Raw genomic sequence first — 19,374 nt, 5'->3', positions numbered from 1 at the left:
TTAATAGCATGCTAAAATATATCAACCAAAATCCATAAGCAAATATTTATCACATCACAAATACATTTTAACACATTTCTAAGATGCTGAATATCTTTGGACAAATTTTCTGAATTTAACTCAGACATTATTATCTACACAAAGTAGATAAGATAAAACTAACATATTCTGAAACAAGAACTTGAGTAAAGGTAAAGTGCAGAAAATGCAAACAAAAATCAACAGGAAACTAGGAGATTATAACTCGAATAGCGTCCTATCAGAAAAGAGGGAGAGGAAGTTAGAGAGGTCATGTCAAGTGACAACAAACACCACGTTGTTTTAGGAATGGCTAATGCAGAGGACAGTAGGATAAAAAGCTGGAAAAGTAAGTTGAGGTCATGGTGTAGAGAAGTCTGAATGACAGGGTAAGGAATATATACTATAACTTACAAGGCATTGGAAATCTACTTATAATACTAGAGTACAAGAGTGATAATTCAGAGTTGTGCCTTGGAAAGATTTATCTGGTAGGACGGATTGTAGTGGGAAGTGATAAGTAACAAGAAGCCTAATTACATGGGTATAAAAGTGATGAAGATGAGCATTAACCAGGATGTTGGAATGGTAAAGGAACACATGATTGTGAAGGTGATGAGACAATGTGGAGGGCAGAATCTTTAAGAATTGGCTTCTAATTTTAAAAAGGGGCTAAGAATAAAGAAAGAGACAGACATAATTATATGCTTTTGTCATTAACATAAATAGGAAACCCCAAAAGAGAGGTTATCTGGGACAAAAAGAATGAAATAGTCATCCTGGGACATGCTCAATTCATTAGGTCAAAAAGACACCCAGTTATGTATCAAATAAGCAGTAATAAATGTGGGTCTGAAGCTTGGGATTAAAAAAAATACATCATTTGGAATTCATCAGTATACAGTTGACAGCAGAAGTCATGGATGTATTGACATAGAGAACACAGAAGGGGCCCACAGCCCGAGCATCAGGATAACCTCCTGGGGGTGGCGAGACCAAAGAACTGTTCAGAGAACTTGGCAGAAGACCTAGCAGAGTATACTGCAGTGACAACAAAGATGAAGAGGATTTCAAAAAGGTAACATGAACAAGAGTGTCAAACTCTAGAGAAAGAAGGAAGTGGATACAGATTAGTATAACACTAGAAAACATTGGATGATACTTTGCATGTGAGAACAGTTTCAACAGAGAATGGAAGACAGAAACAAGGCCATAAGGCCTGAGTGAGTGGTTAGCAAGAGGAGGCAAGATCTTCTCTAATTACTCCAAATGTACAGCATGCCCCAGATATACAAACACTTCTTTAAAAGATAAACAATTGGAAATCATTTCAGCAAATCAGAAAAAGTAAAATAATATTAATAAGCCTTTACCTTCTTGTGATTCTTGTAAACATTTCTGTGGGCAAATCCCTTTCCACAAAGCTTGCATTTGTAAGGTTTATCTTCACTGTGTATTACTTTGTGGGCACCCACTTGATCAAGCCTCTTGAAAGATTTATTACAAATCTCACAATTATAGGGTCGTTTCTCTGTGAAAAATGAGTGGAGACAATCTCATATCTACATAAAGGTAAAGGATAAAAAGGGAAACAGCCTTACCTCATATTACTTCTTATGGTTAAGTCAATTAAAACACGATCCAAACAACTGAAAAACATCTACTGCCCAATGCATATATTTGAGATATGTGAGCCTATTCACAAAAGAAATGTGAGCTTCTTCTTCCATAGACCTATATTGTAAGCTAAATGTATAAAGTAGCTTAGATAGAAAGATGAAATTTAAATTCAAGGAAGAAATCCTACTTCCAGATGAAAAATCTGCTGATAGGTGTGGGTTTAAATCAGGGTCACAACTCGGAACGCTAAGGTGGCCTTGCAGTGACAGGGGCCAAGGACAGACTTGCCTCCTGCTCAGCCAGGTGGAGCCCACATGGGCAGAGTTTCTGAGTCTCAGCAGAAACTACACACTTAGATTGTTGTGTCAGATCCACATTTATACCATATTCACGTAATGTTGACAACTACGTAAAATAATATACTGTTTGTTTCCAACAAAGCATATCTGAAGGCCACTAGTTTTTGATCTTATTTCCATTTGTCAAAATCTCTATATCTGTATCCAAACAAAGTGGATATTCAAAAATTTCCTGACTTCAATGGCCTCAAATTATAGACATCCTACACTCTAGAAAGACACTTCATAAAGCAAAAATTATTTTCAGAGCTGTTTTTTTTTTTTAAATGTGTATAACAGACCTGTTCCTCAAACTTGCTTAAAATAAAACTATGGCATTAAAAATCTATTCCCAAAATGTATTTATAAATGCTCACTAACATTTATTAGTACCTTAGTTAGAATGTAAAAGTATCTAGAAATGTAAGAACTATAACTGTTGAATCTCTCCTAATGTCAGATACTATGCCCGGCACAGAACATTAATGATCTCGTTTAACCTTCACAGCAATTTTGAAAGGCAAGAACAAGTATCCCATTTCACAGATGAAGAATACAGAAACTGAGGCTCAAGGAGGAGTGGGTAACAAATTAAGTGGTGACTTAGAACATCTTTGATATCATTTAGTCCAACCACTTTTGCTTTATAAATACATTGAGATCTAGAGAAGTTAAGTAACTTGTTCAAAATCACATGGCTAGTTAATGGCTGAGCTAGAACTAACAGCCAGGTCTCCTGATTACCACTCTCAGAGCTCCTGAAAGCAACAAAGGGCATCTTTTGTAGTGATTTCAGTATAAATGAAAAAAATATCTATTTTACCTGAGTGAGTGATCATATGACGTTTTAGCTGATTAGCTGAAATAAATTTCTTCATACATTCTTGACAATCAAATACCTCATGAATCTGCAAAAGGTTAAACTGACAGTTAAATCAATTGGTAAGGCCAAATAAATTATATGGAGCACAAGTAAAATATAAACATGTGGACAGTTGCTACTGCAATATCCAAACTATAAATTATAATTCAGCCTTAATTTGTTCATACTACCCTATATAAATTGAAAATACAATGAACGCAAGTTACCTAGTAAAAACATATCATTAAAAGAAAATAAGATTGGACACTATTTAAATATGTAATATAGCTGACCTATTTAGTGCATATTAGATTTATACTCTCTGTAAAAAATTATACCTGTTATACTTTTAATAAATTTGTCATGCATAAATTTAGACTTGGAAATATGTAACCTGCAGGTAATAATATTCCCTTTACAGTGGTCAACAATATTTTAAACTTAAATGTACATCATACTAAACAAAACATTAATTACCGTGAAAGACAAGAAGACATATGATTCTGAAAAACATTTAGCTTACAGTAAAACTCTCACACGACAGGAGGACCACAATAAAAAGAAAAGGTCAAAAACCATAATAAGTAGGGGGTGGGGCATAGCCTTAGCAAACAACTGGCTAATATAAATATTACAACTGAATATTAAGTTTAGTTCTTTCTCTCTCAGACACTAAATCAGAGAAATTGGATAGGTGGTACGAAAAGGATAAGCCCAGTTTATTATCAGAAACAACACACAAAGTTCTAAGAGAAATGTATTACATGAAACCTTGTATTAAAATGTTGATCATCTCAATGAACAAGAGCATCACACTGTCTTGCTGAAGATTCAAATGTGGTTTTAGTGAAGTCATGTTTTTGTTTCAACCTCACTAAAGGTAGAGCTCACAGTACTAAAGCCCAAACAAGCAAAGGCTGTTCAGCAGGAAGCCCAGATACCATGGTTAATCCCATAGAATAACTAGGGCCATTACAGAGTGACATATCAAGGCAGATGACCCTGAACTGGTACAGCAATGAGTAACGGGTGGAGGACTCGGTTGTCTTCTGGTAGATGGTTCCCCTGATCTACATGGCCATGGAAGAACTCAAGGCAGGGAGCATGAAGAGGGGACGAGACAGGGAAACAGAAGCTGGGGCAACGCCAACAGATCTCAGGTCTGCAGTCTGTGCCAACCACGTGGCAGGTCTGTGGCTGCCAACCCGCCTTCTGCTTCTGTCAGGTCTGACTCTTGGCGAATCAGTAAACTCTTCCCTGTGAAAAGCAGGGAAAAGGTAGAGAAACCAGGCAGAAGCAGAAAGACATCATTTCACTAGAGTCTGACTTCTACCCCTGACTTCTATCCATATGCAGTGGCATCTAATCTCAATCACAGGATATATGGAGTCCAGAGAGTTCTTTGCTTCCTCAGGAAGCAGTGTGGGATCTGCACAAGTACCACATAGTAGAGAAGAAAATCTTTCAGCCTGAGACAATAAAGGCAGCCTCTTCAATAATCAAAGACTCTCACAGTGGCTTCGGTTGAACATCTATGTCTAAGGAGCAATGATATGATGTGTAATGTTTATTTAAAGATAGCAAGAACAGAGTTATATTCTTAAACTCTGTCTCTGTAATACATAATATATAACGTTTATATAAACAAGATACTCTAAAAAAGATGATAAACCTTCTGAGCCACACATAAATGAAAACATACTTAGTTCATTTTCATTTTTAATGTTAAATTTTTATTAGTACATAAAATTTTTAAAATTATTAATCCATACATAAAACGGTAATTGTTAAATATTGCAAAATAGTACTCATAATTGTTCACTTCTTAACTCTCATGCCTTCTGAAACATGAAACATTTTTAAAGGTTGAATTTAATTGATATTTCCCAAATTATAAAATAGAGCATTTGCTATACACGAAAGTATTTCTGCATTGACTATCTTATTTATAGTGGAAAATTCAGACCAAAGCTATTTTCAAAACTCCTAAAAAGGTTTAACGAAATAATCAGATTTAAAGTGAAATGGCAAGAGATACTGTTTGTTTATGCCAAATGCTAAGTAAAGCACATTTTGTAAAATGTCTCGCTTTCCAAATTGATATGGAAGATAGTAATTTACAATTTAAAGTCCTAAATTAAATAATTTTCAAGAAGGATCATAATATATATCCTATATTATAATATAGGATAGTATAGTAATGTAAAATACTCTACTAGACTATAATGTAATTTGGCATATTCATAAAGCACCATCTACTGGCAAGGTTGAAATACTGCAACCAAACTCTATTAGACATTCGACATAGAGTCAAAAATGGAGTCAGTAAAAGCTACCTATGGATTCAGAAAGGCTAAGTCAGAGGAGCTATGCTGTAATGGAGGAAGTGCTGCATTGAGCTAATATGTTACTAACATTCTGTAAAGACAACTGAGGTGCTATATTCCATCACCACCACACAGGATTTAGATCTACCAAAATATTCCTTGGGAAAAAAGTTCTTATAAAGAAAATAAATGGAAAAGAAGACATTCTCAGAAATATGCCCCATGACAAACTTTGCTGAAGCACTCTATTTGGTAAAATCTCAAATTTGGTGAAATATCTTAAATTTCAACTTCTTAAGATTTAAATAGGTCAGGGATATAAATCATAGAATTACAGAAGAGGATATTTATTTATTTATTTATTTTTGCTTGAGGAAGATTATCGCTGAGCTAACACCTGTGCCAATCTTCCTTTATTCTGTATGTGGGACGCCACCACAGCATGGCTTGATGAGCAGTGTGTAGGTCTGCGCTCAGGATCTGAACCCGCGAACCCTGGGCCACCGAAGCGGAGTGCGTGAACTTAACCACTACACCACAGGGCTGGCCCCAAAAGAGGATATTTAGAAAACATCTGTTCTACTGGATTTAGTCTTTTTGTCTGAGACTAGGGTTCTGCTTTGGAAGCCATAACGGTGATGGAAAGGGAGAGAGACCTAAAAGAAGAATCACCTGGTCTGGAGTTCTATGCAAAACTTCTTTTAAAAGTAGTTTCAGTGCTCACTTCCGCAGCACATATACTAAAACTGGAATGCTACAAGAGAAGGTTAGCATGGCCCCTGCACAAGAATTATATGCAAATTCTTAAAGTGTTCCATATTTTTAAACAATCTGATAAAATAACCACTGGGAAACCAAAAAAACAAGTAGTTTCATGGCACTTACAGAAGAAATAAAAAAAAAACACTGATCAGTTCAATGTCACACTTCATAAATGAGAAAACGGAGGCCCAATGTTAACCCCAGTGGAGGGTTAGTGACAAAAGAAGGAGAAGACACCCACTGTCCTGACTCTCAGTCCAGTGCTTATTCCATTATTTCTCCCTAAGGATCAAAATCACTCAACACATAGCATATAACCTCAGATATCTTAACAATATAACTATCTCATATGTTATAGGTTAAATCCACAGCACATGGTTGGAGCTATTGGACTGCTATCATATGAATTTTAAGGCCCATCAAGTGACTTTGGAAAACATCTATATACAAATAAAGAGACAAAATTCCTGTACAAACCTCAACAAAAGTACCATCACTAGTACCATCTCCCCTCTTCTTCAGTATTAAATCACTAAAAGAAAATAGTATGTGCTCCTAGACGTTCTGAACAAAACAATATATGATATTAAGAAATAATCATTTATATCTTTGTTGAAATAATATAATACAATATGAATTTTTTTGGACTCTGCCATGATATGAACAAAAATCTAAATTCTTTTTAATTCTGTTCCCATTATAATAAATTCTATTAACTAGTTGCTAATGTTGTGAGAGTTAATAACTGCCATTTATTTTTCAGATTAATTTTTCACATTAAAATCATAACTTACTAAGTTTTATACTCATTAAAAATGTATTAAATTTATTTTCTCCCAATATAATCATTTGTGTCTGCTGACAACAGTTTGACATACTTGTACATTACTTTTAGCTCTTCAAAATAATGGAGCCCTTGTCTTTGTTTTGCCAGATTTGACTATAATACACATCCCTTTTAACAGCCAAATGTCACTGCAGAGCATATTATAAATACACAAAAATTTATGGTTTCCTCAAATAGATGGTAGTTCCTGAGCCAACAGCAAATGATAAAGCTTAAAACCAGGGTGAGGTGTTATAGTGAAGGACTTGACTAGATATGACACTTTGCACTGGAGAAATATTTCTAGTAATTCTGAACAATAAACAACTCAAAATAGTCTTTCTCAAGGTTTACTTTTCTGCATATCAATTTTGCATATTAGAATATATTAGTATTTAAATTAATGACAAAGCTCTCTCTTTACAATACAAAAAATCAACTAAAAATTTACCTGGCAGACACTATAAATGAGTAAAGGATCATATATTATACACTGATAAGCATTAATCTTTATCTTACCGACCTTTCTATGTTCCTGTAAGCTTGATGCTGAAGAACACTTTTTATTGCACACTGAACATATGAGCTTTTTCTTAGGATCTCCTAAAATAGAAATAAAATACCATCATGATTCAAATGAGGTTATTAAGAAGAGCATCAGATACAGTGTTTCTAGGTGACATATAAATAAACAGGTATTTCATCCTCATAATTTAGAATTCTAAAATTTTCAGTTCATTGAACTCAGATAAAGAACAAGTTATATTCTAAACCCTCTCTTTTTAAATTTGAGAAATATTCAGCTTGATATATCACTTCTCCATATATAAAACAGGTCTTTTACCTTTCCATATACTAATGTCGTATTAAAAGAGAAAAGCACACTTCCACAAAAAATTTAAATCAAAATTAAAATTAATCAAATGTGTTTATAAAAGCAAAAATTGGATTTATTAATTCATAAGTTGATTTTGCTACTTCCTTTAACTTTTAACAGAATATGTGATTTAATCATGTGGGTTTTTTAAGATGGAATTTATTCTTTCCAGTACTAGACTCTTGCAAAATCTATGCACATATGCTTTATCACATTAATGTTAAAAACGGAAAACGGAAAAAAAGTAAAATCAAGTACAACAAAACATTATATTGCATTCATAGTATTATACAAATCAAAACAAAGCCTGATGTTGTCTTCTTACTTAGTCATTATATTTATAGTAGCTCATTTCATATTTGAAATTTCACAGTGGTTACAGAAATGAAAAGACTCAATAAAACATTTTTTTCAAATGTGATGTCATAACAGCATCATCTGAACTACCATAAATAACCCAGAATGGTTTTTTCAACTTTTAATTGATTTATTTCAAATATACAAAAAGTAAATAAATAGTATAATGAGCCACCACATACCCATCACCTGCCCCCAACAATGACTAAGACTGGCTGTTCCTGCCCCAACCTCAGCCCCACCCACTCCCCCATTTCTCTATTAGTTTGAAGCAAATCCAAAACAAGTAAAAAAACAATAAAAATGCTTTGATCTTATTATAGGACTGTATTTATGAAGGAGAAAAACGTTTAGAAAAAGGAAAACAGGAATTTTTGTCTCATTATTCAAGATACTTATTTCATTAATGCACTATTTTTAGCATGCTAAATATCATAGCCAAGAAAATTTTTCTTGGTGATTGACAAGTAATTATGGCTACTAAGGAGAAAATTCTCCAAGCAAAATGATTATCTGACAATAAGTATTCAGCCAGCAATTCCCTATACATATCTATTATATATGAAGGGCCACTGAGAGAATATTCCCTCTTTTCCAGCTCCCACTAGCTAGGATTTCCCTCCTTCAATCCATAATCCTTTATTGCCCTATCTTATCCCTCAGACCAGCGGCTCCTTGAGACCAGATGCTATTCTTTCCCACCGGGTAGGTCAGAGCCTGAGCGAGAGAAGAGAGAAAGAAGTGAGACTTCCCCAGCCACCCCTCTCACTTTATCCCCGCACACTTGCCACTGATCCTCCAGCCAGAATCACAGGCAATATACCAAACCCATCCCCACTCTTCAACCTTTTCTCTCCTCCTCACATCTTCTAATCTTTATCCTAGAACTGGAATCCTAGCTCTTTTGAGAAGAAATACGAGAAAAGTTTAAGATTGTTTGCCTGAGAATATAGCCCCAAAATATGAAACCTCTTCGTTAGCATCCACAGAATCTAAGCAAAAGAGAAAGACGGAAGTAGGTTAAGGAAGTCAATTCCTTCACTCTCTCTGTTTCCCCCAGGTAACTGTGAAGGTTCTCACTCTCCTTCCTTCCCTAGGTTCAAGGACAACACCACCTATAAAGCCATAACTAGACTTTATACTATTTTAGTTTTGCTATATTCGGGTAAGTCTGACAATTGACTTTCAGATTTAACTTTCAAAAATATTCAGGAACACATTACTTACAAAGGTAGGAGATGCATGAGAAATTAATACAACTGTACTAAATACACAGGCACTTAGGTACCATGAGTTTCAGCACAATGTGGTTTAAGTATGCTACTAGGATCTGCTCTAAGAACCTACCCACCACATGTTGCAGTTTTTATGGAAAAATGTGATCCAAATTTAAAAATTCATCTTCTCTTTTCTCAGCATCTTCAATTCATATCACCTAACAAGGAACATTTGTCATCATCAGTGGTAAAAGCTGCAAGATATTCTCTTTGCTTGAATACCTCTGCCTTTCTATACAAAAGGATTCCACAGCCATATGTGACAACACTGCATTACTTGCTATTCTGTATACGGAATATTCTTTCCCTAAAAGTCTGTGTAGCTCACAGAGGAAAGGGGAGAAGCAAGAGAGAGGCTATGAATGAGTGACAGATTGTGTACCAATCCCAGGAAAAGGTATGTATAGTCACCTCTGGCTGAAATACAGTTAAGTTTCACATTTTATCTGATCCACAACATAGAAAAATTAAAAACTTCCTTTTATAAATTATTTACCACAAAATCACCATGAATTTCCAGAATCAGTAATATTATAAGATCCAAGGCCAATTACAAGAAGCCTCAAAGAACTGATGCTTGTAGCACAGCCTGAAGACCACATGAAGACCACATGCCCAATAACGAGAAAGCAAGTTTCCAGAGTTTCAGTATGCATCTGGTTTTTTACTTAGTTCAGCCAAGCTAACTTTAAAAATGACATGAAAGATTTGTTATAATACATTGCAGACAAAGATGAAGAAAATTAAGAACAGCATTTTAAACATGACAGCTTTTTGTAAAAAAAAAAAACTATGAAGACAGGTCTATCAAAAAGTTATGCTTGCCTTTTGCAAACATAGAGAAGGTCCAAGTATAATGAATTCAGAAAAATGCCACCTTCCCTAAATCAGCCATATATTCTTCAAAAATATATCTGCAGAACACTGCAAAGTCCTAGCAGTGGGCACCATCCTGAGGCTGTATTTTGCAAGGCCATACCTCCTACCACCCAGAGCTCGCACTTAATGTGCAGGCCAAACCGATGGTGCAAAGTTGGAGCCAGCAGTTAGCTCATACCAGCATCTGTAACTTTACTATAGAGGAGATGCTTTTTGGACAATGAGCAAACAGGATGCAGAAGCGGAGCACCAATTATCCTTTTCTCCTGAATGTCAGAATAAACAACATGGGAGAAAGGAAACTGGCTTTCCTTACATCCAGAGAGACACATTTCCACCCACTTCCCAGAAGCCAAGGGCGAAAGTAAACCCGTGGGAAAAGTACAGGCAGAGAAGCCATGAGGGGTTCCAGGAACCTCAGCCTCTTTTATGGAAAAGACACGGAGGAAGCAAAAAGTTAACTCCGACAATACAGCAATCTGTTCAACTCAACACAATAGATTCAATCCCTGAACCAAAATACGTTCACCATGGGCCGGCCCTGTGGCTTGGTGGTTAAGTGCGCGCGCTGCAATGCTGGTGGCCCGGGTTCGGATCCCGGGTGCGCATCAAGGCACCACTTCTCCGTCCATCCTGAGGCCGAGTCCCACATACAGCAACTAGAAGGATGTGCAGCTATGACATACAACTATCTACTGGGGCTTTGGGGGGAAAAATTAAATAAATAAAAATCTTTAAAAAAACAAAATACGTTCACCATGTGCTAAGCAGACGAAATCTAAGTGATGGTCAAATTGTATATTTGTTGTACTGTTTAGCTATCCATTAGAAGGAATTCAAATAGTATCTGTTTCATTAATCCAAACATATTCAATTCTGATGTCAAAATGCAGTCAGTAATTTTCTCCAATATAGGAGAATGGTAGCGTTTAAAAAAATGGAATTTTACAGTAAAAATATTAAGGCAGGAGGACATAACTTAATAGTTTTAAAATATAGCTACTAAAAGAGAAATTTAATATGCGAAAACATTAAAATTATTATTTAAAAATATTAATTCTTAATGCATCTAACAAACACAGCTAGATTCTAGCTTAGGTTTCCAGTTATGATTAATTGAGAGATGGGAAAAATGACAAATGCTGCTGAAATCAACTTGAAAAAGAAATAATGTGCAGCGAAAGGAAAAATCCATTGCTGGAGCTCCACATCTGTGTGAAATACATGGAAAAGCTAACTCTCTCCTCGAGAGTGAGAATTAAAAACAGATCGCTCAGCCCAGGGAGGGGAAGCCCCTTTAAAAACAACCCTCCAGGGACTTCTCACCAGCGTGGACATTTTCCTGGTGTCTCCTCAGGGCCTCCTTGCTCTTCAGCCTCTTTCCACAGCTGTCAGCTTTGCACACGAACCTGGCATCGCCCCGGCAAGTCTCCTGGTGCTGCTCAAAACTACAAGACAACCAGGAAAGGGGAACAGGGAGAAGAAATGGTGAAGACATACCCACACAATGCTACCATCGTGGCGGCGTTTGTAATGCATGCTCCCTAGTAGAATGTCAGGGTCATTTCATGCATTACCTAGGCAGGTAGGAAGGAAGGCAATTCAATTCTGTAGCCATGTGAGACTAAATCACTAAGAAGCATGACCGCATGCATGCCAAAAATGACCCACAATTACATAACAGCCATCTGATAACTCAGACACAAAACCTCGATGCTGAACTGAAGGAAGAATTGCAAACAGAGCACTGAAAACTTCGTGAAGAATCCTTCAGACTGCTTTTCGCTGTGCAATGAAGAACACTGAGGGGAAATGGAGAAAAAAAAAGAAACAAAAACTCGAAGTCGAAGACAAAAACTTACAAAAATATTTCTACTTTGAATAAAGTCATGTTCATGATCTTCTCATTCTGTCTTTTGTTCTTTTAATTTTTTTAGTAATACCGAATTTAACTCTAAGACCCAGCTCAGCAAAAGTATCTTTTGTGTGAAATAATTAATACTAAATTCAATAAAACCTGATTAGAATGCAGTTTTAAAGTCCATTCATTAAAAAGTATATAGCCCTTGCTTGTTTTTCGTTAAGAGCCTATAATTGAATTTCCAAATGTTTAATCTCTTGCTATTACAATAAAAGTTTTAATTTTTAGGTTAAGTTTTGAGCAAAAATTTTTCAGCTCAAATGTCATAAGCAAGAGTGGATGCATATAAAATATGGAAAGAATTTTAATATGAAATGCAGCATACTTCAGAATCTTACTTTAATGAATAAAAAAATGAAACATTAAGCCTATATTTAAAATTTCTTGCTCATATGCAAGATGACATTCTGTTAAAAATAAAAATTTACAATATATGTATCTACTTTCTCACTTTAATAACTCATGATACTGTAAAATACTTAAGTAAAAGAATATATGATATTTATATGCTATTATTATAAATAGGTAAGATAATACAGGGTGCAGAGCAATGTGTGGGATCATTTAATTCATCTTATCGTCATATCCTGTATCTATTCATCTTTAAATTATTCCTCCAGAGTTGCTGTGAAATAAACAGTGCTTTCCAAAAAGTCCCTGTATTCCTTATAACCTGAACTGTCTCCATTTCTTAAACTTTTCATTTACTGCTTTCAGAGGGAATATTGAATGCAGACAACTGAAACTTGATCTGTCACCTCAAAGCACTAGCTAAATTATGCATATCTGAATTTCAGATTAGGAAACCATTGAGCTTGATATTTGACAGCAGGTTATTAAACGGACAAAGACTGATTAGTATAAACAATGTTTACTTGTTAAATTTCAGAATCAAAATGTTTCAAAAATCAACATAATATACTAAGAAAAGATCAGTTAATGACAATGTAGAATGCTTAATCTCCTCCTCCCTCCCTGTGTCTGTCTCCATCACACACGCACACACTCACACACACACGGGTTAGAAACTGTAAGACAAAACAAATGGAATGGTTAAGCAACATGTTAGCTTATAATTTTAAAGATATTCTTTAATGTACGCACTGTCTTTGCAAAGCCTGCTTAACTGGAAATTTCTTCCCACAGTTCTTGCACTTAAATTCTTTCTCCTCTGTGGGTTTCTGGTGCAATGTCTGAAGATGCTCAGCAAGAATTTCCTCACTGGTAAAACTCGATTCACACTGGGGACAAGCATAGTCCTCTTTACAGCCAAAGCGCTCTGCACATTTATAAGGAAACAGATTTTAAGACAAAAATTAAGAGCCAAGAATTGCTCAGTTTTGCCCTCACTTTAAAATCAAAATTAATTGTGTGTAATGGTATCAGATTAGTAAATTCTTATTCTCTATGAATATTAATAGTGTTGTCCATGAAAAATAATAGGATGTTACCAGAAATACATTATTTTTTAAATCATTTCACTTGTGTTTCATCAAATTAATACAAAATCAAAGTCAATTTTTAATTTACGCTATAATGTTAACTTTTCACCTCATAGAGTTATCACAAATGTTGAATTGGAAAGCAAAAGTTTTTCCTGAAATGGGTCATCCTGAGTTCACGTTTAGCTGCACAAAGAGAAAAATCCAACTGAGGTGAAATATGTTGAATTACCAAGGGGAATCTCACACATATGTGAAAAAAGATCAAGGTCATAAACACAGCGCTCATTACAGCAGGTGTATCGAGGCTCCACTGTCTTGCTGGCTCGCCAGTCCCATATGGACTGTCACAGCTCTACCCAAATTTCTCAAAGTGTGCTATTTAAATTACATATTTTTTATGATTATCAAATAAGAGTAGATTTAGGAAATGCAGAAAATATGAAGAAAATAAAAATCACCAATATTCCCATAATGAAGAGACAACCACTGTGATATATTTCCAAGCCTGACTTGTCTTTTCTGCATTCATAGTTTATGTACATCTAAGAATAGCTACACTTATGATCATACTTTTTATGCAATTTTACATGTTGCTCTTTTTTTCCATTTACCACTTTCTCAAGTTAAATTTTTTTTTTTAAACTTAAGGTACCATAACTTATTTAACTAAACTCTCCATTGTTACAAAATTAGGTGGATTTTTTTTGCTTCTTTTGTTGTGTTTGGTTGTTTTTGTTTTTGTTTGGGTTTTTTTTTATTTTGTTTTGGGTTTTTTTGCTTTTGTAAACAAAACTGAATTCTAAAGTAAAAATAGCAACAATGTAAGTACCTGATTCATGTTTTAAAAATCTGTTTAAGTTCCTGTTGATTCTTTTTACAAAAATAACAGAAATTGATATTTTGTTAACTAAAGAAAAATCAGGGCCATAATACTAAGTAGTAGATTTATTTTTATATTAAAATAGTGGACATAATATTAACATGCACTGGGGGGTGATGTTGAGAAAAAAAATACAAAAAAAAAAAAATCACAGAACAATACAGAAATAATTCCCACCACCCAAAATCTGATGTTCCAAACAGCATAAAGCATATTTGAAAGACAGAACAGACAGCCTGTCCTAATTTTCCCCTTAAATAATCCAAATAAAATAAAGAAACAGAAGCATAAGCTGGCAATGCTGGGAATGCTCTTTCTTTCTCAGCCAATGACATACAGTTAGAATAGAAAATTCATATGAAAGACATTACTACCAGAACAACTAAAGAAATTAGTGTCACTTCTGAAGTAGTTTTGCTAAACAAAATGGAAAAATACTCTATACTGAGTATCAGCCTATTACAAAATGTCAATTCTTAGAACATCATTCATATTTCCTGAAATCCTATCAGGAGTAAAACACAACATAATAGGAATCAGGCCCAATAATAACTGATTCTTCCCCAGCAGACGACAAACAAGTGACATCTACCTCCTGGACTGAAGGACTGATTTAAGCAGGTCTGACCTACGGTCATCACAAGTTCTTGGTCACCCAACTAGAACCACTAGCAATCCTGCAGGCCTCAGTGATCAGAATAGAAAGAGATTTCCAGAGGCTCCAGATTCTCAAAGGACCTCAAACAAGAGCGAGGCCCAGGAATAACCCCGCAGGGCCAGCAAGGCCCTCTGCACACCTCTGTACTGGCCTTTCCCCAAGTGCAGAGGAGAAAGTCAACCTCAGAGAGTTAGTGACTTGCCTGGTTACAAGACTGATGAGTGGCAGATTCAGGGCTAGAGTACAAAAACCCTCACTCCTAGCCACCCCGCTACACCAGTGAGAGCAACACCAGCCCAGAGCTGCCCCGAACTTGGCCGTCCTACAGGGCACACCCATCACCCACACCCAGCATTCTCCTCCTGCTAGAAGAGAGACAGGTAGACATCTGGATACCCTCTGAGAGCAGTTCGGACAAGAATTAACTTTATTTTGAGAACACTCTATTATAATGCAATCGTAATTCAACCACAGTTCAAACTATATTTCTCCTACAACTCTCAGACCTCCAAGTAGAGGGAATACCTTTTCTGCCAGCTGTTGATTGTCCTTTAGAATTTTTAACTTCCCCTTCTTCGATCATTGTCATAATTTGCTGTTCCTCCTCATCAGCCTCCGTGTCACTGTCCAGGTAGCCAATCAGAAGCTCTGTATCTGTTTCTATATCTTCAATTGCCAAATAGAAAATGTTTTCTCCTTCCTGAGACAAAATTAAAAAAAAAAATGCTGAACCATTCATTTGTTACTGATAGTAACGAAGAGATCATTTTAAGATACACTGAGTACCATGTGCCCATGAAAAGTTAGTGTTACATTTTTTCTATCTCCAATTGATCTGGACATTGAAAAAGGAAACTGACAATATTAGTCAACTGGCAAATAAAACAGAAATATGTACTATTTAGAGATACTGACATTCATACATATCAAATGAAATAAGGATAATTATTTAAATTTTTAAAAGTGAATTTTGCATCACTAATTGGCCTTACGCAGTAACACCCTGTGGCATCCCATAAAAGCAGCTGAAAAGAAGTTTATTAAGTAATGGTGTCATTCCATACCCAGACAGAGAGCAATGAGATATCAATGATTTCGTTAGGATTAACATTAAATGCAAAAATGGATGGAAAAAAAAAAACTTTCAAATTACAACACAAACCAGAGGAACTGCACATGAACCCTGAAAGAATTTCCAAAAAACCAGACCAAAAATAGAAAAAACACTAGGCATCTGGGAGGTTCAAAGCATTGACTAGGTTATCCTGTGTACCTCACCTCTAAACCCCACTAACACGACAGAAGAAAAAAGAAAGAAAACAAGGTCCACCATCAACATACCAAATTTTTAAAGATAATTCTACAAGACAGAAATCAGACAGGGTTGAAATGATAGATAACTAATGCAGAAGAAATCTCAACCCGTAACGGACACAGACGAGGAATGCTGCAAAGAACCTTCTTCCCAAGGAAACCCCAGAGAAACTTCACACTTGGAATCAACGGGTAAAAAAAGGCCTCTGGGCCTGGGGCCCGTCACCAGGGGAGCCAGAACTGGGGCTGCTTAGCTAGCCGTCCCCAGGAGAAACACCCAAAATTGCTGTCCTCTACATAGTTGAGGATTTGTTCTGGGACGGCTCCCAGTCTGGCTGCTCAGGATACAGAGAAGCAAAGCATAGCCTGAATGTATTGAACCTTCGTGGTGGGTAAGGGGAGGAAAAAGACAAGGACAATGAGCTCCACCAGGAGTGTAGTTCAACAAAGCACAGGACACAGAACAAAGGCTCCTCTCCTGCGGCAGTAATATCACAGCATTACAAAGAGGAGGAGACAGCGGAGGAGGAGGAAGCGGAAGAGGAGAGGAGAAGGGAGAGGGGAGAAAGAGGAACGTCTAATGCACGTGGATGTAGGGACACACAAGCAGAACCCCCACGAAAAACTGGAAAACTATGCAACAGACTTTATACAGTTAGCATTTTGAGGCTGGGAGAGGGGTTGTCCATATTCAATACTGCTTTACTTTAGTTCTTTTTTACAATAAACAGATTATTCTATAATTTTAAAAATAATATATATTAGAAAATTCCATGGAAGAGACAGAAATGATGATCATATTCATCAAATACTGTGCAAAGGAGGCTTGATTCAAAAGTTCAAAGTACTGAAGCAAATCTAACCATTAGCTACAGTTAATTAAAGGAAGTTCCTATAATATCTAGAGCATTCTCAGAAGTTTCTCAATTGCATACCTCCAGAAACATAAAACGTTATTTCTAATTAAGAACACTGAATTAACTTCTATACAACTGTTACTCTTAGTGGAACAAAAAACAAACAAACAAAAAATATAGACACTCAGCAAAAGAGAGGTCTCTTTAAATTAACTCAGAAGCGGTACTTTCCAGGGTTTGGAAACCACTTGCTAAGGTTACTGAAAACAACAAAGGACTCACCTAATGAAGACTTCAGAATACAATCATAAATCTTTGTGCTTATCTGATCAATATCCAACAAAGTTAATTGAAATGTCTTTCTAGCATATTAGTCATTAATTTTGTGATGGCCTTCATAGCACCAAGATAATAATTTTTAATTTTAAAACATGATAACATTAAGCTAAACTGCAATCACAAGACACAGCATGCCTATTTAGGGGCTCTGTAATAAAAGAAAATTTTAATATACCAGTTAAAACTTTAATTTAATAAAAGTAATGGCAGCGTTACAGGCTCCAAGGATCAACTGCATGTTTTGTCTGTATGTCAAAAATGTTTTAAGAGGAAAGTTCTTACAGGTATACCTCCAATCTATTTATTTAATGGAGATCTCTATGTATCTTTCTACATATAATTCCCACCACGGCCCAGACCAAGCATCTCTTCCTTTTCATTTGCTACCACAATAGTCTTAAGAAGTATCCTCTTAAATTGCCTCCTTGCCCACACTTCACTGATTTAATCACAACAACTCTTATTCTCCTTCAAAACCTTGGATTGTCAGACCTGCCAAATTCCTAATCTTTCCAGCTCGCTGGGGCGATTTTCCCCATTTGTAGCTCATGCCAGGCCCAATCTCCTGCCCTTTGGCAAGAAGGATTTAGAGTGTTGACCCAACACTCTGGGACTCAGCATCAACTCCCGGTTGTCATTAGCCTGGCTGTGACCTTGTGCTCCAGCTCTGATAACTGTTTTAATATTCTGATCCTGAAATTTACTTCTCCTTGTTACAGCCATCGCTTCCGGTCATTGGGTTTGTGGCTTATTCCCATGGACACAGTTACTCCGTAACAGAGTCACTCCTTGCATTTACATTTTAGGGACTAGCCGTGTTCCTGGGACTCTGCCCGGGCGCTGAGGTCCTGCTCATGGTTCCTGTCACCAGCTCCGGGTGATTTTGCTGAAAACACTGTAGCTCAATGTGTTCAACATCACATCTGTTCAAAAGCAAATATTCCTCTGCCGTTGGTGTTAATAGTATTAGTAATCAGGATACAACATAAAGCAAGTGATTTCACCACTGTTATTCATCTCTTGCATTACTGTCCATGGTTCTAAATTTTTTGTTTTTTAGCTTTGTTTCATTTTGCTTTATTTATGTATCGTTTTCAGCTAATTATTTCTACTGTAAACTGTTTGCAATATCAAAAAGTTGCAAGAGCCTAAATGCCCAGCAATGTAAGTTGGAAAAAATTAAGGTCTAACAATTGGTTTTTAAAGATTTATCAAATGTCATTTTTATAGAAAAACACTATATATATATATATTTATTGAGATACATATACCTCAATGTGCCCCAAAAAGAAAAAGATATCAACAAAGGTGTTAACATGGCTTGTTTCTCAGTAGAGGGAATTGCAAGAATTTTGCATAGTCGTCTTCTGCTAGTCTATACAATTTTTCTAGAATTAATATATATTACTTTTGTAGTAAAAGAGAACAGTAAATAATAAATAAAGGCTGCTGCTTGATACCAGGAAGCAGTACAGCATGGTGACTAAAAGCAAAGGCTTTGGGATGCCCAGGATTCAAAGTCTCTTTCTGTGACTAATTTGCTGTGTAACTGAGCAAACAGCTTAATCTCTCAAAACACCGTTTCCTCATCTATAAAATGGAGAAAATAATAGTGCCCATCTCATAGGATGTTTGCAAGGATTAAAGGTGAGAATATTTGTAACATCTAGCAAGGTGCCTGGCACATGCTAAGCATTCATGAACAGGAGCTATTACTATTCAAAAACTTGAGAGCCACTGGTTAAAAGATTCATTTTTTTCAAAATTTGTGTCAATCAAACTGTCACATAAACAAAGTTGCTTTGACAATGCTGCTT

At 35.9% G+C, this 19,374-nt stretch overlaps 1 protein-coding gene and 1 non-coding gene across 2 annotated transcripts in view; one reads left to right on the top strand and one right to left on the bottom strand.

The window, feature by feature from the left end:
• Nucleotides 1–19,374, bottom strand: part of PRDM5 (PR/SET domain 5) — a 199,892-nt gene that overhangs the window by 89,015 nt on the left and 91,503 nt on the right. The window contains 8 exon segments of the mRNA XM_087437677.1: nt 1,392–1,554; nt 1,556–1,580; nt 2,800–2,884; nt 7,277–7,356; nt 11,470–11,591; nt 11,853–11,945; nt 13,169–13,343; nt 15,573–15,747. Of these exon segments, the coding sequence (XP_087293803.1) occupies nt 1,392–1,554; nt 1,556–1,580; nt 2,800–2,884; nt 7,277–7,356; nt 11,470–11,591; nt 11,853–11,945; nt 13,169–13,343; nt 15,573–15,747 (918 nt within the window).
• Nucleotides 5,882–5,989, top strand: LOC147915862 (U6 spliceosomal RNA). Its single transcript, XR_015553858.1, has one exon. It is a non-coding gene; the product is annotated as a U6 spliceosomal RNA (small nuclear RNA).

The sequence above is a fragment of the Ceratotherium simum genome, chromosome 12, assembly GCF_057802395.1.
Source record: "Ceratotherium simum simum isolate JZ-2026a chromosome 12, ASM5780239v1, whole genome shotgun sequence".
Taxonomy (NCBI): Eukaryota; Metazoa; Chordata; class Mammalia; order Perissodactyla; family Rhinocerotidae; genus Ceratotherium; species Ceratotherium simum.
Note: the sequence above shows the minus strand (reverse complement) of the source record. Positions and strands in the feature narration are given on the sequence as shown.